The sequence below is a fragment of the Acipenser ruthenus genome, chromosome 31 (genome assembly GCF_902713425.1).
Source record: "Acipenser ruthenus chromosome 31, fAciRut3.2 maternal haplotype, whole genome shotgun sequence".
NCBI lineage: Eukaryota > Metazoa > Chordata > Actinopteri > Acipenseriformes > Acipenseridae > Acipenser > Acipenser ruthenus.
Genome location: NC_081219.1, coordinates 6,741,431 through 6,766,062, shown reverse-complemented (window position 1 = coordinate 6,766,062; position 24,632 = coordinate 6,741,431). Strand labels below are relative to the sequence as shown.

Sequence of the window (24,632 nt, the reverse complement as noted above, 5' to 3'; positions counted from 1 at the left end):
GAACCCAGAATTTGGCCGCTTTTTTTTGTATGGGGATCATTAGCGGGAAGAGGCCCAGTTCGGCCCTGCACGTGTTATTTGGCGTGTTCCTGTGAACCTGTAGTATGTTTTTACAACATTCTAAATGGAAAGTTTCAGTTGGGCAATTTTGTTGATTAAAGTTTGTGAGTGGGCCCCATACTTCACTGCCATAAAGAAGGATGGGCTGGATTATGCTATTACATTTTTTTAAGACAGATTTTTATTGGTGGTTTGATTTCGGAGAAGCGGTTCTTTATGGCATTGAAACCCCTGCATGCTTTTTCATTCAATGCATTTACAGCCAAGTTGAGGCTCCCTGATGCACCGATACGGCCCAGGTATGTAAAGCTGGTGCTGTGCTCCAGTTTGGTGTTGATCAGAGTGAAGCAGTACCTGTTTAGCAGTGACAGGCTCTGCTGAAGACCCTGCTCTGTGGGTGACAGCAGGACCAGGTAATCTGCATAGAGCAGGAATTTAATTTCTGTGTTGTGTAGAGTGACACCAGGGACTGCAGACTGTTCCAGCACTGTAGCCAACTCATTGATGTAGCTGTTGAACAGTGTTGGGCTCAGACTGCTGCCCTGTCTCACTTCATGACCCTGTGTGAATAATTCTCATTTCATTCATTCATATTCTCTCTCTCTCTCTCTCTCTCTCAAATGTGGATCCTGACACTCTATAGCCATTGGAAGCAATTATATATGTCAACTAAAATAAAAAATAAAAAAACATGGAAAAGAATTACTACAAAAATGAAAGCAAGTTCGATAAAGTACATTGCCAACTTCATATCAATCCCTATGCCAGGTTTCATGAAGATCCATCTTCCTTTACTAAATGTTTCTGAAGAAGCAAACCAAAATAAATAAAATATAATGTTTAGTTCCCACCATGCCCACTGTGGGCACCCAGTGACAAGGACATCAGCCATATAAAGACATCAACAAGAGGCCTTTTGTTTTCTAAATCTGTGGCTCAAAAATTAATAGTTCACTTGATTGAAAAACAAATATAATATGTAATAAGGTGAAAATAACAATAGAACTCCACACACAAAAGGACAAAGAGAATATTCAAACTTTTATAAATTAAAATTCTTTAAATACAGCAAAATAAAAAATCCAGACTTTACAAACTGTTCTAAAAAAACCACACACAAAATAAGTTTACAGTTATTTCCAGAAAATACATTCTAAAAAAAAGAACAGTTTTTTGTCAACTTCTAAATTCTCATTCTTCTACATCCCCCACCCTGTCCTCTCTCCTGGCCATGACTAGGGCAGTGGCTTAGCTTTTCTGTGGACCTCTCTACAGTCCAGTTTTACCACATCGTGCCTGACAATACAGTGCTTGTTTCAACAGCAGAGCAGCACCTCAGCTGGCTCGCAGTGAAATATGACCTCATTGCAATGTACTGTATTCACTTGGACAGTAAAGGTAGCACCCTGCACATTTTCAGAGGGTAAGAGTAAAACGCTACCTTGCAATGAAGTACATGCTACAAGAGTAAGGAACAGACATGGGAGAGGTTTCAAATAACACAAATAGGAGCAGTTTACATTATCTTTTAGACTTGTCTAAAGGCCCTTTTATTAATTACAATTACAAAGAACCATCTGCTTATTTCTGAAGGTGAGTTTCGCTCACATGATAGTTTTCATTTTCAAAGTGTGTTTTCTCAGGCCAAAAGGAGTACTTTGGAACAGGATGCAAACAGAATAGATGTCTGTCTAGAGAGCGAGATCGAGGGGGGTTGGAGAGGAGACAGGCACCACTGGCAGTAAAAACATTAATTTGCATTATCTTGAGATATGCGCATGTGTGTTCCAGCATCAAGTGTTGCTAGCGAGACTGCGTTTAGTATTGCCGCTCGTACACTTGAGAATCAGCACACTTCTAGGAACAGCAATATGAAATGAAGTGCAAGAATATGGAACAAGATTAACCCTTTGCGGTCCTATGTCGGACCAGGGCCGACATCATCAAAAAAGATGTAAAACACAGTCTCTAGACGTTTTTTTCTCCGGAAAAAGCTGAGAAAACCATTCAATGGCTGATAGAAGCCACAAAAAAAAAAAAAAGGCCGGATCTGAGCAATACATAGCCCCGGCACCACAGAGATAACACTGCCATAAGCAAACAAGATAGACATTTGCAGAGCTTTTTGAGATGTTATAGTAATAAAATAATGACTTGGATCGCATTATTGAAGAGTTTGGTGATAAAACAAGTGATCAGGAGATGATTTATCAGTATGCACAACTATAAAGAGGTATGTGAAAAATACAGCGAACAAGGGTTGTGGCGGGGCTTGAGATGCAGTACTGAGTGTCCTGTTGACATGCGGTGCCTTTTAAACCTGTTTTACTGTGAAAAAAATACTTTTAAACAGCACATGTAAAATAAACTACGCGTGTGAAAATAAATTGGACCTGACACGCCTGAGACGCGCTGAATAAATGGACCGCTAAGGGTTAATTTTGGTGCTGATGAAAGGTGCAGGATCGGCAGCAGTGGAGACTGGTTTCACAGACCCCTATTAGCACTAATCTTGAATTACGCTATCTACAGTACAAGCGTGCAGGGGCAGGGTTACTGTAGCTTCCCTACATTGCCTCGGAAGAATGGAGCAGTCTCAACTGACTCAATTCCTGGCCTCCCTTATGTCAAATTATGAATTAACTGTGCCACGTGAATGGTTTAAACCAGATGTGTTTTCAGATTTTTAGGTTATGTTTTTTTGTTTTCAAACAAATTAAAAAACAACACCACTTTGGTGTTTCAACACTGATAGGATGCTTAAACGGGTACACTGTAGAAAGTAAACCCTTGAAGTCTCGTGTGGGTCGAGTGGAAGATGCTCTCCAGTGCTTTGGCATGCAAAGCCATCATTCCAGCTGGAAATTAATTCGGTTTTAAAATACCTAGAAATGACCCCTTCACCTGCCTCCCCGTTTTCACAGAATTTATCGAGATCTCCTAGTCCGTGTTGAGCGTCTCTTGCCAACGTTGGCTCCTGCTCCGCAGGGCTGCCACCCAGCTGGCCTCTCGATCCCCTCCACCTCCCCCTCTTTCTCTGCACTGCTTCCCTTGCTTCTCATGTTCCCTGGCTCCTCGGTTTCCCCTTCCTCCTCCACCTCAGCTTGGGGTCTGTCCTGCTCTCCCTCTACATTGTCTTCATCTTGCTCCTGCACTGGCCCCTCAGTCTGGGGAATGCCCTTGCGCTGTTCAGGATTCCTGTCCATTTGCTCCTCAAGCACTTCAGCTTCTTTACTGATACAGTCATTAGAGGAGCTGCTCAAGTCTAAGGCTTGTTCCCTAAGTGCAGCATCCTCTTCCAAGTCATCCAACAGAAGGCGGTTTTTTGTTTGAGAGAGCCCATACAGACTGGCTGTACCAGGGCTTGGTCTCTTAGAGATAGTTTTGACAGTGTTTGTGCTGTCAGTACCACTTTTGACTGGGTCTGGACTGTCAAAGACAATTTTGACAGGATTTGGGCTTTCAGAGCCTGTTCTATCGGAAGGCATGCTGTCTGAATTAGTAGTACCATAGCCTTGCTCTCTATTGGTCCCACTGAAGTCTGCTGGGCCCATTTCCATTAGGTTGACTCCAGTTTCAGCTCCCAGTTCCTGTCCAGCTACCTGTAGTGTGTCATCTGGATGCTCTTCCACTATAGTGCCAGACTCCTGGGCTTCGGCTGCCTCAAGACTCCTGAATGCTCTGTACTTCTGTCAGTAAAAATTAAAACCAGGTTAGCAAACAAAGAAAGAGCTCTAACTCTGTTAGACTAGAAGAATCTCTTATAGAAAAGTTAGGTCAAGCTTTGATGACTTTCTTTGTGTACCATTGTTCAAGATCAAAGCATAGAATAAAAAAGGCAGAAGGTTCTGACCTGCAGGTTTTGGAAATGCATCAGTGATTTGCAGTGAGAGAGCCTGGCCGTGGACTCAAAATGGTAGAATTTGTGGCACAACCTGCAGAGGAATCCAGCCACAGGGACCACGAAACTGGAGCCTGAGAAAATATGAGGGAAGGAAATTAAACAACTTATCAAACAGAATGCAAAGGTGAAAGAAAAAGAAAAAATGAGAAACCAAAACAAAAGCCATTTACAAGTCTATCTATTCTGTTAAGACATACTAGAATACACTCATTAAGAGTGGCTTGTGACTGAAAAAAAAAACTGCTAAATAATGTTACGTTACCATACTGAATTACATACCTCTGTAGTTTTCATTATACTAAAAGAAATTGAAAAATGTGACATTTCGAAATCTAAAATGAAATACTGTACTACTATTATGGCTTCCAGTAGATATTTCCAATATAAGTCATTGCATGAAAAAAAAAAAACTATAAAAAGAACATAATTTAGATATTGTATTTATGTTTCAATCCTAAAATTCAAGGAGATGCAAAACGTTTGGCCCTAGTGGTATAGTGTGATAAATACACAGGCAGCAAGGGCCGTATAAAACACCTGTTACTTGCTTACAACTCCTGGATTCAAAATGCATCCCGAGTTCTACATTGCCTGGATCCTGAATGAGGTCATCCTCACTTCAACAAGTTAACCTTTGTATATGTATCTGTGAAACTAACCGCTAGGGCAGCAGTGTGGAGTAGTGGTTAGGGCTCTGGATTCTTGACCGGAGGGTCGTGGGTTCAATCCCTGGTAGGGGACACTGCTGCTGTACCCTTGAGCAAGGTACTTTACCAAGATTGCTCCAGTAAAAACCCAACTGTATAAATGGGTAATTGTATGTAAAAAAATAATGTGATATCTTCTAACAATTGTAAGTCGCCCTGGATAAGGGCGTCTGCTAAGAAATAAATAATAATAATAATAGGTGGACAAATTCAAGATGGCCACCAAAAATCTCTAAAATGGCATATCTCAGCTCATAGTTGTAGTACAAAGTTCTGTTTTGTGTCCAAATGGGGGTTCTGAGGGTCAAGGAATTAATTTCTTATAATAAACATTTTTTTTAAGACAAATTTTTGTGTGTGTGTGTGTGTGTGTGTGTGTGTGTGTGTGTGTATATATATATACAGACGTGCTCAAATTTGTTGGTACCCTTACAGCTCATTGAAATAATGCTTCATTCCTCCTGAAAAGTGATGAAATTAAAAGCTATTTTATCATGTATACTTGCATGCTTTTGGTATGTCATAGAATAAAGCAAAGAAGCTGTGAAAAGAGATGAATTATTGCTTATTCTACAAAGATATTCTAAAATGGCCTGGACACATTTGTTGGTACCCCTTAGAAAAGATAACAAATTATTGGATTATAGTGATATTTCAAACTAATTAGTTTCTTTAATTAGTATCACACATGTCTCCAATCTTGTAATCAGTCATTCAGCCTATTTAAATGGAGAAAAGTAGTCACTGTGCTGTTTGGTACCATTGTGTGCACCACACTGAACATGGACCAGAGAAAGCAAAGGAGAGAGTTGTCTGAGGAGATCAGAAAGAAAATAATAGACGAGCATGGTAAAGGTAAAGGCTACAAGACCATCTCCAAGCAGCTTGATGTTCCTGTGACAACAGTTGCAAATATTATTAAGATATTTAAGGTCCATGGAACTGTAGCCAACCTCCCTGGGCGCGGCCGCAAGAGGAAAATCGACCCCAGAGTGAACAGAAGGATAGTGCGAATGGTAGAAAAAGAACCAAGGATAACTGCCAAAGAGATACAAGCTGAACTCCAAGGTGAAGGTACGTCAGTTTCTGATCGCACCATCCGTCGCTTTTTGAGCGAAAGTGGGCTCCATGGAAGAAGACCCAGGAGGACTCCACTTTTGAAAGAAAAACATAAAAAAGCCAGACTGGAATTTGCTAAAATGCATTTTGACAAGCCACAATCCTTCTGGGAGAATGTCGTTTGGACAGATGAGTCAAAACTGGAGCTTTTTGGCAAGTCACATCAGCTCTATGTTCACAGACGAAAAAATGAAGCTTTCAAAGAAAAGAACACCATACCTACAGCGAAACATGGAGGAGGCTTGGTTATGTTTTGGGGCTGCTTTGCTGCGCCTGGCACAGGGTGCCTTGAATCTGTGCAGGGCACAATGAAATCTCAAGACTATCAAGGCATTCTGGAGTGAAACGTACTGCCCAGTGTCAGAAAGCTCTGTCTCAGTCGCAGGTCATGGGTCCTCCAAAAGGATAATGACCCAAAACACACAGCTAAAAGCACCCAAGAATGGATAAGAACAAAACATTGGACTATTCTGAAGTGGCCTTCTGAATCCTATCGAACATCTATGGAAAGAGCTGAAACTTGCAGTTTGGAGAAGGCACCCATCAAACCTGAGACAGCTGGAGCAGTTTGCTCAGGAAAAGTGGGCCAAACTACCTGTTAACAGGTGCAGAAGTCTCATTGAGAGCTACAGAAAACGTTTGATTGCAGTGATTGCCTCTAAAGGTTGTGCAACAAAATATTAGGTTAGCGGTCCCATCATTTTTGTCCATGCCATTTTCATTTGTTTTATTATTTACAATATTATGTTGAATAAAAAAATCAAAAGCAAAGTTTGCTTTCTATTAAATATGGAATAAACAATGGTGGATGCCAATTACTTTTGTCAGTTTCAAGTTATTTCAGAGAAAATTGTGCATTCTTCGTTTTTTGTGGAGGGGTACCAACAAATTTGAGCACGTCTGTATATGTATGTATATATATATATATATATATATATATATATATATATATATATATATATCAATTATTGGCACCTTTAATAAAGGCTGTATAAAATAAACACAGGTAATGAGCTATATTTTATGCTCAAATATATAGGAAAACCATATTCTTTTATTCTAATACTACTAATAATTGCTCAGAGAAAAAGTTATTTTTATTAATAAGTAATAAAATGTTTTCTCAAAAAGATAGGTGTCAGAATTATTGGCACCCCTAAAGATTCTTATAAATAAAATTAAACAAAATTAAATCTACATTAACATTCTACTTCAAGTTCATCTCAGTCTTAAGGAACTGTATTGTGGCCTTCCATGGCTTCCTGTTTCACTGGGGTATAAAAATGAGGTAACACGCATATGAAATCCATTTGTCATCCATCACCATGGGGAAAAGACAAAGAACTCACAAATGAAAAGAGACAAATGGTTGTTGACCTTCATAAATCAGGCAATGGGTACAAAACAATAGCTAAAAAACTAAATATGCCACTTACCACTATTAGGGCAATAATTAAGAAGTTCAAAACCACTGGAACAGTGGTAAACTTGCCTGGTAGAGGACGCAAGTGTATCTTGCCCCCACGCACAGTGAGGCAGATGGTTTGGGAGGCAAAGGGAAATCCTAGGGCCACAGTTGGAGAATTACAGAACTTGGTTGCATCTTGGGGTCACCATGTCTCCAAATCTACAATTAGACGCCACCTCCATGCCAATAGGCTATTTGGAAGGGTTGCCAGAAAAAAAGCCTTTATTGAGAGCAACCAACAAACGTAAGCACCTGGAGTTTGGCACTTCGATTGGAACCGGGTGCTATGGTCAGATGAGACGAAAATAGAGCTCTTTGACCACGCACACCAGCGGTGGGTTTGTCGTCTAAATAAGGATGCGTGTGCAGAAAAGAACCTCATACCTACTGTAAAATATGGTGGTAGATCTTTGATGTTATGGGGCTGTTTTGCTTCCACTGGTCCTGGGGCCCTTGTTAAGGTCAACGGCATCATGAACTCTACCCAGTACCAGGACATTTTAGCCAAAAACCTGGTTGCCTCTGCCAGGAGGCTGAAACTTGGCTGCAAGTGGATCTTCCAGCAAGACAATGACCCCAAGCACACATCAAAATCCACAAAGAAATGGTTGATTTACCACAAAATCAACATTTAGCAAAGTCAGGGATTTTGAAGGCATATAGTCAGGTGTATGATTAAACAATTATACCAAACAGGTGCTAATGATCATCAATTCAATATGTAGGTTGAAACACAATCATTAACTGAAACAGAAACAGCTGTGTAGGAGGAATAAAACTGGGTGAGGAACAGCCAAACTCAGCTAACAAGGTGAGGTTGCTGAAGACAGTTTACTGTCAAAAGTCATACACCATGGCAAGACTGAGCACAGCAACAAGACACAAGGTAGTTATACTGCATCAGCAAGGTCTCTCCCAAGCAGAAATTTCAAGGCAGACAGGTGTTTCCAGATGTGCTGTCCAAGCTCTTTTGAAGAAGCACAAAGAAACGGGCAAGGATCATAGACGCAGTGGTCGGCCAAGGAAACTTACTGCAGCAGATGAAAGACACATCATGCTTACTTCCCTTCACAATCGGAAGATGTCCAGCAGTGCCATCAGCTCAGAATTGGCACAAAACAGTGGGACCCTGGTACACGCATCTACTGTCCGGAGAAGTCTGGTCAGAAGTGGCCTTCATGGAAGACTTGCGGCCAAAAAGCCAGACCTCCGACGTGGAAACAAGGCCAAGCGACTCAACTATGCACGAAAACACAGGAACTGGGGTGCAGAAAAATGGCAGCAGGTGCTCTGGACTGATGAGTCAAAATTTGAAATATTTGGCTGTAGCAGAAGGCAGTTTGTTCGCCAAAGGGCTGGAGAGCAGTACACGAATGAGTGTCTGCAGGCAACAGTGAAGCATGGTGGAGGTTCCTTGCAAGATTGGGGCTGCATTTCTGCAAATGGAGTTGGGGATTTGGTCAGAATTAATGGTCTCCTCAATGCTGAGAAGTACAGGCAGATACTTATCCATCATGCAATACCATCAGGGAGGCATCTGATTGGCCCCAAATTTATTCTGCAGCATGACAATGACCCCAAACATACAGCGAAAGTCATTAAGAACTATCTTCAGCATAAAGAAGAACAAGGAGTCCTGGAAGTGATGGTATGGCCCCCACAGAGCCCTGATCTCAACATCATCGAGTCTGTCTGGGATTACATGAAGAGAGAGAAGCAACTGAGGCTGCCTAAATCCACAGAAGAACTGTGGTTAGTTCTCCAAGATGTTTGGGCCAACCTACCTGCCGAGTTCCTTCAAAAACTGTGTGCAAGTGTACCTAGAAGAATTGATGCTGTTTTGAAGGCAAAGGGTGGTCACACCAAATATTGATTTGATGTAGATTTTTCTTCTGTTCACTCACTTTGCATTTTGTTAATTGATAAATATAAACTATTAACATGTCTACTTTTGAAAGCATTCTTACTTTACAGCATTTTTTCACACCTGCCTAAAACTTTTGCACAGTACTGTATGTTGAGGGCACTGGGGGCCGGGGGGGGGAATCAAGTGCCACACACAAGAGGAAGAGGGACGAGGTCCAAAAAGTTTGAGAACCACTACTCTAAAGGACAAGGATCTCTGTGTCTAGTGCATGAAGCCAAAACACAAAAAACATGTTGGCCAAGACAAGTGGTGTCTTCTCCAACAAATGGATGCATGGCACACGTTCAAGGCTCACACAGTGTACCTAAAAGATGCTACAATGTGTGACCGTATCTTAGCTGTAATTGATTGTACAACAGATCCTTTTGCCGCGGAGACTTGGCATCATCACTGGAAAGAATATGCCTCTCCAATATACCACTATGATAAAAACGTTAATTCAAATTTACAATTACAACAGGTTAGTCTTGCAGAAGTTGAAGAAATGTTCTTCATTATGTATGGACAGTTGTCTTGGTTATGAATGAGCCAAGAACATTACAAGGACTACTGATGAAATACAATAACCTGTTGAGGAATTTCAGTTATGATACAAGTACAACAAAATCAAGCACAATTAAGCAGATGATTCAAAAGGAGTTTGCAAACAGGATCGGCTTTCAAGATCACTTCCACAAAAACAAGAGGACCATAGTGTTGACACATCTACAGGTAAAAGTTATGTGGAAGCAGCAATCTACTTGTGGGGAGTGAGCGATGAACAATTACTGAATACCATTGCCAAGTGCTTGAAAGATAAATTATTGCGTGCTGCAGGCATGAGCTGCTCTCCACATACTGATGAGTTTGAGAACACTGAAAAACCTAATCCAGAGACAACAGTGATGCCTGCCAGGATTCAGGATTGCAGCCTGGTCATCACTGATATTTTCATTCATCACGGGGAAACACACTTCTTAAAGGTCAAGTTATCAATGACGATTCATGGCCTGACTAGAAGTCATGATATTATAGACATGATGATTAATTAATTCCTTGACCCTCAAAACTCCCCTTTAGACACCAAACACAGCTTTATATGAAAATTATGAACCAAAATGTGCCATTATTTTTGGCGGCCATCCTGAATTTGGCAACCTAGCGGCAATTGCCCACATTTGAGAGGGTCCCCCACGGCCATCTTTTAGCACCATTTATTTATATAAAAAACAGCTTCAAACCTTTGTCCTCGTAAATTGATCATAGAATCCTATTATTTTTCCTTTACTTTAGCATTAACACCCATTTACAGGGACACTCACCGTACTGTGTCTCCGAATCATACTGTTCATCCTCGGTCAGCTCCTCTAACATCACCTCCCTCTGCAGAGATACAATGCAACACAGCATGCAGAACACTCACTTAGGAATATTTTTGAACACATGTAAAACTGTATATAGGTTTTATTATGGCCAGGCAGAAATTCCCCAAGGCATACTTTAACCCCCATTTGAGACTCATGTATTAGAGGCGGTTATCTCATTAACAGGATGAATGTTTCAATACCATTGTAACATAGAATCTGTAAAAATCAGTAACAACTGGTTTATGCATATTTGGCTACAGTATAAATCTCAGAAGAGTCATATTTCCCTGGTTATAACGTAACATTTTACCCACACTGATCCCAAAGAACACGGCATATAGTTTTGATGAAGATTATCACTAATCACTAAACAGAGACCCTTGCCTGTCGGCTTTTGGCCCTGAGGGTCTCCATTGAAGATTCCTCCTCCTCTTCCTCCTCCTCACTGGGATCCTCCTCGTAGTCCTCCTCTCCCTCGAAGCAGCCGATGGCATCCACAGTGATCAGCTCCTCAGGGTTCTCGGGACCCCCGTGCTCCCGGGCCTCGCTCCGTAGCTGCAGACAAGCACGGAGAACAGTCACACCCTGAGGAGCCCTTATTTATTCAATAATTTTACTTCTTTGGTTGCTATATTCCTACTGGGGGTTTTAGTGTTGTCATACAAGCATCACCTGCTGTATACTACAGTGAGTTTTACTGCCTCCCTCCCAAAGTCTGGGAAGGAAGTGGCATAAAGTCAAGCAAAGACATACTTGATACAGACACATTCATTTTTGGGGGGTAAGGAGTAATTTCTTACATTAAATCATGGTAACACTGGTGTTCCCTTTCAAGTACAATATGTAACCATTACCAAATGGGTATTTACCTCCTAAAGACCCCTGAATCCTGAATACTTTACTAATGCTGCTCTTTGAGCCTGTGACAAAAATCGTGACTGACAGAATCAGTCACAGATCTCGGCGCCATTTTTCCTTTCAAGACTGACCTGATCGGAGAGCCTTGTTCAGATAAGTACATTGTTGCTTACACCTGTATATATTTTGTAGTTTTACACATTTTATACGTGATATTTAATCAAATCGCTGAAATAGTTTTTCTATTTATTTGTGTGCACTAAAGGCTGGTTATGTTCCGCTGCGGCCTTGTGCCCCGTGTGAAGCTAGCGGCTCGAGTCGCTCCTTCACAGGGACCCAGCATATAAGTCGGCTGACTTATGCTCTCCACCCGGGCTGCATAGCTCTGGCTGGAGCTTATTTTCTTTCTCGTTTTTGTTAATTAGCACTATACGAGACATTTTATATTACTGATGTAATTGTTAAATGACTTCTTTTCTCATTGTGTTATGTCTTTCAGATAATCACGCGCAGGCCTGTCTAACATGGTGCTTGCACACATATAGTAAGAGCAGCTGCTTCTTTCAGCAGCATTGCACAGGACCGAGATATTCGCTTCGGTGTTGTTGTTGGTTTGCATTACAACCACAGTATCTCAATGCCGTTTTGGTGAACAGCTGACAGACCCACATCCGATCCCAACCTGGTTCAAACCCGGTACCAATTCGGTATCAAAGCCAGCGAACTGGTACCAAAGATGCCAATTTCCACATCCCCATAAAACCAGCGCACAGGAAGTAGCTGCGGTTCGCCTTTCAGGGAACCTCGTACGAGTTCCGCGTCTTGCCATTTGGCCTCTCCCTAGCTTCATGTTTCTTCTCCAAGTGCATGGAAGCTCTTTTGGCCGAGACAAGAGTACTCAACTATCTGGATGACTGGCTAATTTGTGATGAGTCACCAGCACAGGTCGAGGCCCATATGGAATTCGTCACCGACCACTCCAACAGTTGGGCCTTATGGTGAATCAAGCGAAGAGCCAGCTCACACCTTCCTACACAGCATCCTATCTGGGAGTGTGCTTGGACTCCGGATCCATGCTGGCCACTTTGTTGGACTGCAGAGTGCAGAGAATAGCTGCCTTCTTGGAGCTCTTTCAGCTCAACAGAGCACAAACGGTAGTGATGTTCCAGAAACTTCTGGCCCTGATGGTAACAGCTTCCCAGACCCTTCCATTGGGTCTCCTGTACATGCGCCCTCTGCAGGACTGGTTTAATCACAGGTCTTCCAGCTCACGTTGAACCGCGACCGCCTATTGACAGTCCCACCTCTGTCTAAGCGCACTCTCTTGGTGGAAACAGCCAACCCATCTACGCTTAGGTGTAGTGCTGGGCAGTGTCCCCAGAAGGGAGGTCGTCACCACGGACGCGTCCAGCCTGGTCCTGGGCACTGTGTAGAATGGCCGAGGCACGCAAGGTGTGTGGAACCCCCACGGATGTTTTAGAGCTACAGGCAGTTTACCTGGCCTTGTAGAACTTTTTGCAGGATGGTCAGGGGAGACATGTGCTTGTCCGCATAGACAACATCAACACCCTGTGGGCACCCGGTCTCCATCGCATGGCTCGCGACCTATTACTGTGGGTGCATGAGAACCTGGGCGGCGGACCTCCACTCAAGGGGAGTCCCCAACAGCTCAGAGTGGAGGCTTCACCCCGAGGTGGTGAGCCTCATCTGGGAAAGTCAGGAGAGCAGAGATTTACCTCTTTGCTTCCCAAGAATCAACCAACTGTCCCCTCTGGGTCTCCATAATAGGATGCAGGGAACCGCTGGCAATAGATGCCTTGGCACACCAATGGCCAAGGCATCTGTTATACACTTTCCCAACAGTTGCGCTGCTCCCGCTGTCTGGAGAAAATCAGGCAGGACCGGGCCAAAGTGTTTTTAATAGCCCCATACTGGCCCCGGAGAGTCTGGTTTTCAGCCCTGATGCAGCTCCTGAGTGGCCAGCAGTGGAGACTACTGACGCCACCTGCTCAACCAGGCTCAGCCTGCAGCTCTGGGTCTGGCCCCTGAACGGCTGCATTTGAGCTATCTGGGACTTTCCAACAGGGTTACGGACACCCTACAGAATGTCAGTTCGTTCCGAACATGGCTACAAGTGGGGCGTCTGTCCCATGGCAGTTATACTGCAATTTCTGCAGGACCTTTTTGACGAGTGAAAATCCCCCTCCACATTAAAGGTTTATCTGGCAGCTATTTAAGTTTGCCATAACACGATTGACTACATCTCCCCAGGAGCCAACTTCCTGGAGGGGGAATTTTTGAAGGGGGCTCGGTGGCTTTGTTCGCCTATGAAGGACATTGTCCTTCACTGGAGGCTAAAAGTGTTGCTTAATGTACTCATGAAGCCTCCATTTGAACCCCTGCATTAAGCTGAGCTGAAATTGCTTATCGCAAAAGCCTGCTTTTTTTTTTTTTATATATAAATTTAGTCGTTGCCAATTATTTTGATTATTTTCTCCCAAATTTGAATGGCCAATTGTTATATATTTTTCTTAGGCTCAGCTCACCGCTACCACACACGCTGTCCTCCGAAGTGTGTGCCATCAGCCGACTGCATTTTTTCACACTGCGGACTCACCATGCAGACTCACCATGCAGCCACCCAAGAGCTACAGCGTCGGAGGACAACGCAGCTCTCAGGCAGCTTGCAGGCAAGCCCGCAGGCGCTCAGCCAGACTACAGGGGTCGCTGGTGCGCGGTGAGCCGAGGACACCCTGGCCGACCTAACCCTCCCTCCCCACGGGCGGCACTTGGCCAATTGCGCGCCGCCTCCTGGAAGCTCCCATCCTCGGTCGGCAAAGGAATAGCCTGGACTCGAACTCGCGACGTCCAGACTATAGGGCACATCCTGCACTCCACGCGGAGCGCCTTTACTGGATGCGCCACTCGGGAGCCCAGCCTGCTTATTTTTTACAGGAGACAAGGACAAAGGTCATGCTCCGCACCAATCATGCCTTCTTGCCAAAGACTATCTCTGCCTTCCATGCCAACCAGTCTGTGGAATTGGAGGCTTTCCATCCTCCTCCTTTCCAGTGATAGGGAGCGACAGTGCCATACGCTCTGCCCAGTTTGGGCCCTGGTGTATTATGTTGACAGGACAAAAAGTGAGGAGGCAGTCTGAACAATTTGTTGTCTGCTATGGGGCAAAGTCCTGTGGTCAAGCCCTGTCTAAGCAGCAGCTGTCTAAGGAGATATGAGATGCGGTCAAGACTGCCTATAAACTGGCCAACTTGCCCCCCTCCAGAAAAGCTCACTGCCCATTCCACAAGGGGCCTTGCAAATTTGTGGGCTTTATTCCAGGCTGCATCTGTCAAAAAGCTGGTTTTGGAACTGGAGCGTTAAGGGCGGCTTCCCAGTCAAACCTTACAACACAGGCATAGTGGTGAAATTCTCCCTCAATTTTTCACCCTAGCTACTTGTTACTGTGGTCTCGAATGGTAACCCACAGGGCAGCCTCTCGGCTTAGCCTTGTAGCATTCCGGTCATTCTGCAATCATTCCCTTGCGTTGGCTTGGGTATACTCACCCATTCGGTAGTGGTTACATTTCGTACTTCAAAGGGAACTTTAGGTTATTATCATAACCCTGGTTCCCTGAAATATAAACGTAAACATTAACCTTCAAGGTCGCTGCGTCCATTAATTGCAGCAGGCTTGAAGGAAAAATGACGCCGAGATCTGTGACTGCAATGCTTTTGATCTCTCAGGGGAGGGGTCATGACTGTCACAGGTTCAAATAGCAGCTTTGGTATAAAGTACTCAGGATTCAGGGATCTTCAGGAGGTAAATATCCGTTCTGTAATGGTTACATTTCTATTTCAGGGACCCAGGGTTATGATAATAACCTAATGTTTTTTTTTTATTATTATGTGTAAACAGATAGTATTGTTTGTATCATGAGATGCACCCAATAAGAGGGATGAAAATCTCACATTCCAATGCACAGGGTGTCAATGGATGTTTACATTGAACACTGGATGCAAAGAGTAGGCTACTATCTGCACTGAGCGTATAAATGTTAAAACATATGCGCATTAGTCAGAATCATCAAGAGAAGTTAGACTTGAGAACTTATCCTAGAAATATTGAGAGTTTACCATGTCTGAGATTTAAACTCCAAGCTCCAGCTTGCCAGTTTTACAACCCCAAAAATAAAGGTTTTCAGCTACAGTATGTCAATGAAGGAGAGTGTGAAACCCAAACATCAGATCGAGACTCAATCTGAAGATGCACTGGATCCATAACGGAACTGTTTTGTGGGGCTATTTTGTGTTTTACAAGGAGCCTTGTTGGCAGTGATCATTCCCTCACGACACCCAGACAGATATCTCCTCACCTCCTCAACTTTGTGCTTGTGCTCTGGGGACTTCATGTGCTCCACAAACTTGCGTGGTGTCCTGAAGTGGCATTTGCAGACCGTACAGAAGGGCCGGGACGAGTGCTTTGAAAGCTGAACACCAGAGGAAAACATCAATGGTTTATCAAAAACCTATGAATCTGCAGAAACTGCCACCTGAATCTGTCTTCTGTCCCAATCAATAGGTTGCTTTTTATTATTATTATTATTATTATTATTATTATTATTATTATTATTAAAGTAGTAGTAGTCCTGGGACAATAATTAAAACTTACACTGCTTGAAATGTTTTAAAACTACCATGTTCACATAACAGAATTTATAAATGATGTATCAAAAAGATATCCTACAAATGATGTCTGAAATAAATAAAACACCAGTTCTAGTGTTTTCTCCTTTTTTATAAGCAGTTTATTGGGGTGCCACTGGGTTTATTACAGAAATGTATTTACTGTAATATGGTACATAGTTTATTTTGCTTATACTACAGAGAGTTAAATACAAAATAGGAAATATTCAAAAAGAACTAAACATTATTATTAATACAACAACAAAAGAAAACGCCCAAATACATTTATATTCAGGAATATTTCTGCTCCTGAAAAGCTGATGGACAAATACATAGCAATTCCCCACAATCGCTATTTGGTCCTCTGCTTTTTCAAGTTGGCAAAGGTGTTGGACTGTGTGGTTCAGTGAACAACGGTTAACAGGTTTATAAAGACCACATGCAGATTTCACCTGGGATCCAATTTAAACGGAAACCTCCCGATGTGTATGACTAATGCATTACCCCAGCCTCTAACACAGTCCCTGGTTACCTTGTGCTCCTTAGTTCTGCGATGCTCAATGAGATCTCCTGTGAAGTAAACCTGACAAGTGGTGCACCAGCGCTGCAGGGCGTGTCTATTCTCTCTGAAACACAAGGTCAGATGTTACTGCTAGCGATGAAACAAAATGTCCTTGCATATATGGTATTGTGATAGCTTTACTGCTTGTAGTCCAATCAATGTTTCTTGAATGGTGACTAAATGTGATTTACACAGTCAAGGTTTGATATTAAAAGGCAATTTGTTTAGAAATTACTGCGACTGGCTCATAGTGGTTCTCTACCACAGTTGCTATACAAAAATAAAGTTATCCGCAACAAGTAGATCACTGTGACCTTCACCCACTGATTGAGAGATGCATCCATATACCAACACTTTTACAAGCAGAATATGTACAGAACTGCTTATACAACTGTGAAAAAACTTGGTTTGTGAAGTGGTACAAAACGGTCGTGTTTTTGGTAGGCGTGGCCCGTGATCCACTAATCTCATTTTAGTAGCCTATATTACAGAAGGGGTCTGAAATAAACAGTGTTCCTATTTCTCTGTGTGCATCCGGCGTAAATGTACATATGTTTATTTATTTTTTTATTTGTTTATTTAGCAGACGCCTTTATCCAAGGCGACTTACAGAGACTAGGGTGTGTGAACTATGCATCAGCTGCAGAGTCACTTACAATTACGTCTCACCCGAAAGACGGAGCACAAGGAGGTTAAGTGACTTGCTCAGGGTCACACAATGAGTCAGTGGCTGAGGTGGGATTTGAACCGGGGACCTCCTGGTTACAAGCCCGTTTCTTTAACCACTGGACCACACAGCCTCCTATACACATATATATATACAAAATCAGTATGTCAAATTAATGTTTTTAATCCTGTGTTCAAAATGAAACGGTATATAAATATTCTTCAATAATAAGAATAATATGTTTAAATTGGTTGTTTCTGAGTAAAACAGAAAAAAAAAACAGAATTGAAAAGTGAAATCACACAGGCAGGCACCGTGTCCAAGAAGCGGGGCATCACAAAGATCAGAAAAAAGACTACAAAACAGAAACCTCTTGTTTTAGTTTACAGGAAATATTCAACGGCAGTCTGAAGTACAGTGCACTCCGTTTATAAGAATCACTGATATAAGAATCAACCGCATATAGTGATCAAAACCACTGGGACCAAATCATTCCAATACTAACCATGCTAAAATAATCTGCTTGTAAGAATCAAGCAATACACTTTGTAGGAACAGTTCAATAATTGATAGTTTATCTAATAATAGTTTATCTGGGTTGATTAGTTCTCTTAATAATTAGTGTTACAAAGATCGAGGATTTACTATGAACACACATACACACGCAGACACAAGGAATGTTTAATCAATAGTAGTATTTTATTACGTACACAAATAATAAACAGAAATCAGGAAAGTCAGAAAGTAAATCTCTTAGTCTCTAAGCACAAAACACAATTAAAAAATCTCACTGCATTCATGCTGGCTAGCAGGCAATTGAAATATGACACCGCCTGTCTCCTCACACACAAAGCAGCCACTGCAGCAGCTCAAGCAAGCTGTGAAGTAGCTAGTAGCTTACTCACATACACACACACCCACATACAAGCAGAGCCTCAACTGAGATGATGCAGACAATCTTAGAATATATCACATTAAGCTTATTAATGGTATATAGATGAAGGGTATGGCAAGTTTACTTGTTAAAACCAATCCTCGCCCAGGACAACTGGAAGCTGCTAGAGACTGGAAAATGCTGGCAGATGTTGGTCAGCGGCTTATTTTTCCACCTGAGATTGCCACCACTAACCTTCGACCAGATATTGTCTTGTGGTCTGGATCAGCATGCCTTGTTCACCTGGTAGAGTTAACAGTGCCATGGGAGGATGCTGTAGATGAGGCATATGAGAGGAAGAAACTGCGGTATGCTCAACTAGCCGCTGAAGCGGAACAGCGAGGATGGAGAGTTCGGGTTTACCCAGTGGAGGTGGGTTGTTGAGGATTTGTGGCACACTCTACAACCCGGTTTCTCAGAGACGTCGGATTCAGTGGCCAAGAGTTGCGTCGCACAGTGAAGAACTTATCTGAAGCTGTGCGACGCAAACTAGCTGTGGTTGAGACGGAAAGATTCTGGCTGGGGATCTCAAGCACAATAGAAAGGAAAGCTGATGTACGGGTAAGTAAGCTGGGCTGAGTTGAGTGGGGGGCGGAGGGGGGGTCTTGTGTGGAAGCCAGAATCACCGTCGAGCCCTCTTGAGGTGTTGTGGGCTAGTCGACGAAACACCGAGGATGGAAGGTGCCCACTTGAAGACCCCAGAGACAATAAGCTGATCCCTGGAGCCACCATTACACTTCAGCCTTCAACACCAGACAGAAGGATATCTACATCATCATATGGAAGGAAGCGCAAATGGATGGAGACACATATGGATCACATTAGTTTACTGTGAAGCTACGTCTTAGTTGGTGCTTATTTTGGCGAGAGCCAAGTTCAAATCAGCATGAAGTTTTAACATCTACTCTCATGTAATGGAAATCAAATCTTCATACAACAATATGAGGTAGATTACTTATAGTTACTTTATCAAGTTTCTCTAGAGGTTATTTCACACGCAAAGGGTGCAAACTAAACAATTAACAGTTCAATTATATGTTAATTCATTAATTTAGTTCCATTAAAGGAAAATGCAACTGGAATTATACTCAACAGTTCCTTGAGTATGCTGTTTTGGAAACTCAATCTGTTGAAGCGTCCGGTTTAAAAAGCTCTCCTCTCAGCAACCAAGTCTTCAATCCCACGTTGGTTCAAACTCAGCAACAAAGCTTTCAATTCTCGATAGAATCAACAAACAGCTGCAACAAAGTCTTCAGTCCTCGGTATAGGATCCACAACAGCGCCCGTCCGCTCTGCCCTCTTCGCTGAATCTTTAGCTACGCAGGTAGCAGGGCACAGTTTCTTTTGGGTACTATGGTTTTAGGTGTACAGCAGACCCATACTGGTTTGTCTGATAACAGTCGTTTGTAAGTTGTACGGCAGTCCTCCAGCCGGGCCTCAGTCTTGTTGCTTAGGGTTGTGACTCGCTTGCAGCTTGCTTCCCGTCCCGCCTTGGTTCTGTTTTTAGGCAGAGTCCCGGAGTTGCAGCTTTGCTTAGCAGAGTGACAGCACCTTGTTTAGCATTCGATGTGGAGCGCAAAATGTTTAGTTTTGCTTGGATATTTAGTCTTTTTCACTCTTCTAAATAGCCACTTTCATGAGATCATTTGTGTATCTTGCCTTTTATTAAACACAGTCCTTTGATGTTTTAATGTCCTTTTCCACTGGGACATCACTAGTTAATGTCTTCCTTGCATCAAAAAGATTGAATTATCGGTACATAATTCAACTGTCCGCTCAGCCTAATCCAGTCCAGGCGCCGGTCACCTAATCAGTAGGTCACATAGTTCAGTATGTCTGCAAGCCAGAGACCCCCTTCTCAAGACACAGCAGTTTGCCCTGTTTCTCAAGACACACCATCTCCCCAGCCCTACCATGTCTGCTAACTAAGCTAACCATCTCCAACCCTATCATGTCTGCGAACTAAGCTAACCATCTCTCCAACCCTATCATGTCTGCTAACTGAGCTAACCATCTCCAACACTATCATGACTGCTAACTGAGCTAACCATCTCCAACCCTATCATGTCTGCTAACTGAGCTAACCATCTCCCCAGCCCTATCATGTCTGCTAACTGAGCTAACCATCTCCAACCCTATCATGTCTGCTAACCATCTCCAACCCTATCATGCCTGCTAACTGAGCTAACCATCTCCCCAACCCTATCATGTCTGCTAACTGAGCTAACCATCTCCCCAGCCCTATCATGTCTGCTAACTGAGCTAACCATCTCCCCAGCCCTATCATGTCTGCTAACTGAGCTAACCATCTCCCCAACCCTATCATGTCTGCTAACTGAGCTAACCATCTCCAACCCTATCATGTCTGCTAACTGAGCTAACCATCTCCCCAACCCTATCATGTCTGCTAACTGAGCTAACCATCTCCAACCCTATCATGCCTGCTAACTGAGCTAACCATCTCCCCAACCCTATCATGTCTGCTAACTGAGCTAACCATCTCCCCAGCCCTATCATGTCTGCTAACTGAGCTAACTATCTCCAACCCTATCATGTCTGCTAACTGAGCTAACCATCTCCCCAACCCTATCATGTCTGCTAACTGAGCTAACCATCTCCAACCCTATCATGTCTGCTAACTGAGCTAACCATCTCCCCAACCCTATCATGTCTGCTAACTGAGCTAACCATCTCCCCAACCCTATCATGTCTGCTAACTGAGCTAACCATCTCCCCAACCCTATCATGCCTGCTAACTGAGCTAACCATCTCCCCAACCCTATCATGTCTGCTAACTGAGCTAACCATCTCCCCAGCCCTATCATGTCTGCTAACTGAGCTAACCATCTCCAACCCTATCATGTCTGCTAACTGAGCTAACCATCTCCCCAACCCTATCATGTCTGCTAACTGATCTAACCATCTCCCCAACCCTATCATGTCTGCTAACTGAGCTAACCATCTCCCCAGCCCTATCATGTCTGCTAACTGAGCTAACCATCTCCAACCCTATCATGTCTGCTAACTGAGCTAACCATCTCCCCAACCCTATCATGTCTGCTAACTGAGCTAACTATCTCCAACCCTATCATGACTGCTAACTGAGCTAACCATCTCCCCAACCCTATCATGTCTGCTAACTGAGCTAACCATCTACCCAGCCCTATCATGTCTGCTAACTGAGCTGACCATCTCCAACCCTATCATGTCTGCTAACTGAGCTAACCATCTCCAACCCTATCAAGTCTGCTAATTGGTGTTATTCTCAGACTAATTAAAAGTTTAAATGTAATTTTTCCGATTGTTATAACTTATTTTAAATTAGTGTAAATGGTTTCAAATTACATTTTAGTATTGTAACTTGTATGATGCTTGCAGTCATTTAGTTCTGAGCTTTGTTGTCCATAACTGAGTCTTAGAAAAATGTTTTTTAGCTGAATTTACCAATATGTGAGCGGAATGTCACTCTCTGATCAGAAAAGGACAAGTGATGCTTTGTCTATGAACTCTCCAGTGGCCAAACCTCATGACATCATTTGGAATCAGGAAGTAAAAGAAACGGAATACAGCACTGGTCACATGTGAGAGACACAGAAGTAAATCAGCTCACAGATAGCTGCAGAGAATTTTTAGTAAAAGTGTAATATTAGACTAATACTTGGTGTTAACACTTACAGGAGAACGTAGCTTCTAATGGTCTTTTTCTTCAATTCAGAAGTTTTAAATGACAGGAGCGTAGCCTACTGTGCTTTATTCAATAACATTGTAAGAGTGAAATGTATAGTTTATTTTCAGGTTTCTAAAGTAGAAGACTATATTCCCCGCTATGTGCTAAAATAAACACGTAATTCCTGTTGCCATCAAAATGAAAAATTATAATTTATGTGACCAAAACAGCATTGTATTATATTATATTATAACGTCTTCTCTTATAAATATTACTTCCAAAGACTCTTCCTCGCTTGACTCCACTAGTCCTCTGTTCAGAAACACGGTCGGTGCTTTTTTTATTAGGTGCTGAAGTAAAGCAGTGGTGCTGTGATGGTATTTCATTTTGCCTTTACAGACGCTGCACTGAACATGTGAATCTTCAAGCGCTGCAGATACATTGCCACATGCACCACCACATTGGAATGCATGTGTTAATGTGTAGAGTACTCGAGTAACCAAACGAGCAAGATAGGCCGAATAGCCTCCTCTCGTTTGTAAACTTTCTTATGAGTACCAAAAAGATTGTCTATATATTAAAATAAACGCGAATACTTGAGTAACTAAATTAATTATCCCAGCACTAATTTGCACATCTCTGGATCTCTGAACATTTCTATGTCGGTCATCCTTCAGTACCACGCAGAAAGCTATATTAAAAGTCAAATACCCCTCGCATCCAATTGCTGTCCACAAGCTTTTACTTAACAGCAATGATATTAAAATAATCACGTCTCTCAGAGTAAAAATGTATATGGGCGGTAGAATCACCGATATTTATTCGAACGATTATATTTTGTGTGCCCAATTAATCGACTGCTATTTGGAGGCAGCCCTAATGCAGAATAGTTTGATCAAGGTGAAGTTTCCCCTTCCTATAAACCTTGCTCTTACCCATCTGTCTTGGACTGGCTCTGTCCCTGCAGTGACTCCTTCACTTTGGGCAGCAGGGTGACCAGGCAGGCGTTGCTCATGTGCTGGATCTCCATCATGCGCTGCTGGTGGGCTAGTCCATTCATGTGGCTCTGGAAATTCTGCAAACAGAACAATGAATAATTTAATGGGGAATTTTGTTGCTGATAAATAGTGCTGGCAGCACAGGTAGCTGATTTTGCCTTATTTATGCCAGAGTTTCATCATTTTATAGTGGAGCGTTCAAGGGCTGCAAGTTATTTTTGTAAGGTAGCATATTTTTCATACTCACAGGGTTCGAAAAATTAACACCCGCCAAACGCAGGTTAATTTGGTCTGTGGCGGGTCAATTTCACACATATACGCCACAGTGGCGGGTACTTTTTGCACACTTAACATCACTCGACTGGCGATCATCACTGTCATGTCACCATGCAGTTTATACATTCTACCGGCAATCGCCCTGCTCAAACTGCAGTCGCTGACAGTTCCAGACCCTCACAATTCACTGTGTAAAAAAGTGCCTCCTATTTTCTGTTCTGAATGCCCCTTTATCTAATCTCCATTTGTGACCCCTGGTCTTGTTTCTTTTTTCAGGTCAAAAAAGTACCCTGGGTCGACATTGTCAATACCTTTTAGGATTTTGAATGCTTGAATCAGATCACCGCGTAGTCTTCTTTGTTCAAGACTGAATAGATTCAATTATTTTAGCCTTTCTGCATACGACATGCCTTTTAAACCCGGGATAATTCTAGTCGCTCTTCTTTGCACTCTTTCTAGAGCAGCAATATCCCTTTTTGTAACGAGGTGACCAGAACTGAACACAATATTCTAGATGAGGTCTTACTAATGCATTGTAAAGTTTTAACATTACTTCCCTTGATTTAAATTCAAAACTTTTCACTATATATCCAAGGCCTTTTACAGCTTCCCCACATTGTCTAGATGAAGACAGTGTTTGCCACTCCTCCTATTTTTGTGTCGTCTGCAAATCTAACAAGTTTGCTTACTATACCAGAATCTAAATCATTAATGTAGATTAGGAATAGCAGAGGACCTAATACCGATCCCTGTGGTACACCACTGGTTACCTCGCTCCATTTTGAGGTTTCTCCTGTAATCAGTACTTTTTGTTTTAACCACTCCGTAATCCATGTGCACCTTACCTTCAGTCATTACTTTTTCGGTTTTAAAAATCACTTCAAATCACTTTTGTGGCTATATAAAACCCAGTGAAAGGTTCATTATCGCCATCTACTGGATGTTTCAATTATAATTTTTTCTGCATTCTGTGCCGTTGATGTGTCTCTCAGAGTGGGCAAAATCATAAATAAATAACCGCGATAATTAAAACTACAGACGATAGAACAATCATTAGAATTTATATCACGATTATCTTTTTATCATCATATCGCAACACTCCTAACTGCAACAACAGAGAACAACAAAAGGGGCCTTCTAATCAGCTTGATTTTAAGGTACTGGTATTTGCTATCGCATTTACTATCTCAGTTTTAAAACGTAGCTATGGTTCAAGTTAGTGAAGTTAGCAAGCAGTTCGCAGTTCGCTGTTCCAGCTCACCTTAATCCAGCTCGCTATTCCAGCCTGCGGTTCGCAGGTCGCAATTTGTTTTTCCAGCTTGCTATTCGTTTATTATTTTAAAACATTGATTTTTTGACCTACTTCCTGACCAGCTTGCTATATATTAATAGTTATATATGTATTTTTTTTTAAATTGTTGCAGCGGTATGAGCTGTCAGTGGCTGATCAAGGGGC

The 24,632-nt window shown here is 42.5% G+C and overlaps 1 protein-coding gene across 2 annotated transcripts in view; it reads right to left on the bottom strand.

Moving 5' to 3' along the window:
• Window positions 1-1,083: 1,083 nt before the first annotated feature.
• Window positions 1,084-24,632, bottom strand: part of LOC117396748 (cip1-interacting zinc finger protein-like) — a 36,951-nt gene continuing 13,402 nt past the window's right edge. For both annotated transcript variants that reach the window (XM_033994905.3, XM_059005416.1), the window contains exons 10-16: window positions 22,838-22,977; window positions 16,605-16,698; window positions 15,763-15,876; window positions 10,916-11,086; window positions 10,487-10,547; window positions 3,914-4,035; window positions 1,084-3,749 (exon numbers count right to left, since the gene is read on the bottom strand). In XM_033994905.3, coding sequence (XP_033850796.3) covers window positions 2,988-3,749; window positions 3,914-4,035; window positions 10,487-10,547; window positions 10,916-11,086; window positions 15,763-15,876; window positions 16,605-16,698; window positions 22,838-22,977 — 1,464 coding nt within the window. In that variant the 3' untranslated portion in view covers window positions 1,084-2,987. The remainder of the gene's footprint in view (window positions 3,750-3,913; window positions 4,036-10,486; window positions 10,548-10,915; window positions 11,087-15,762; window positions 15,877-16,604; window positions 16,699-22,837; window positions 22,978-24,632) is intronic.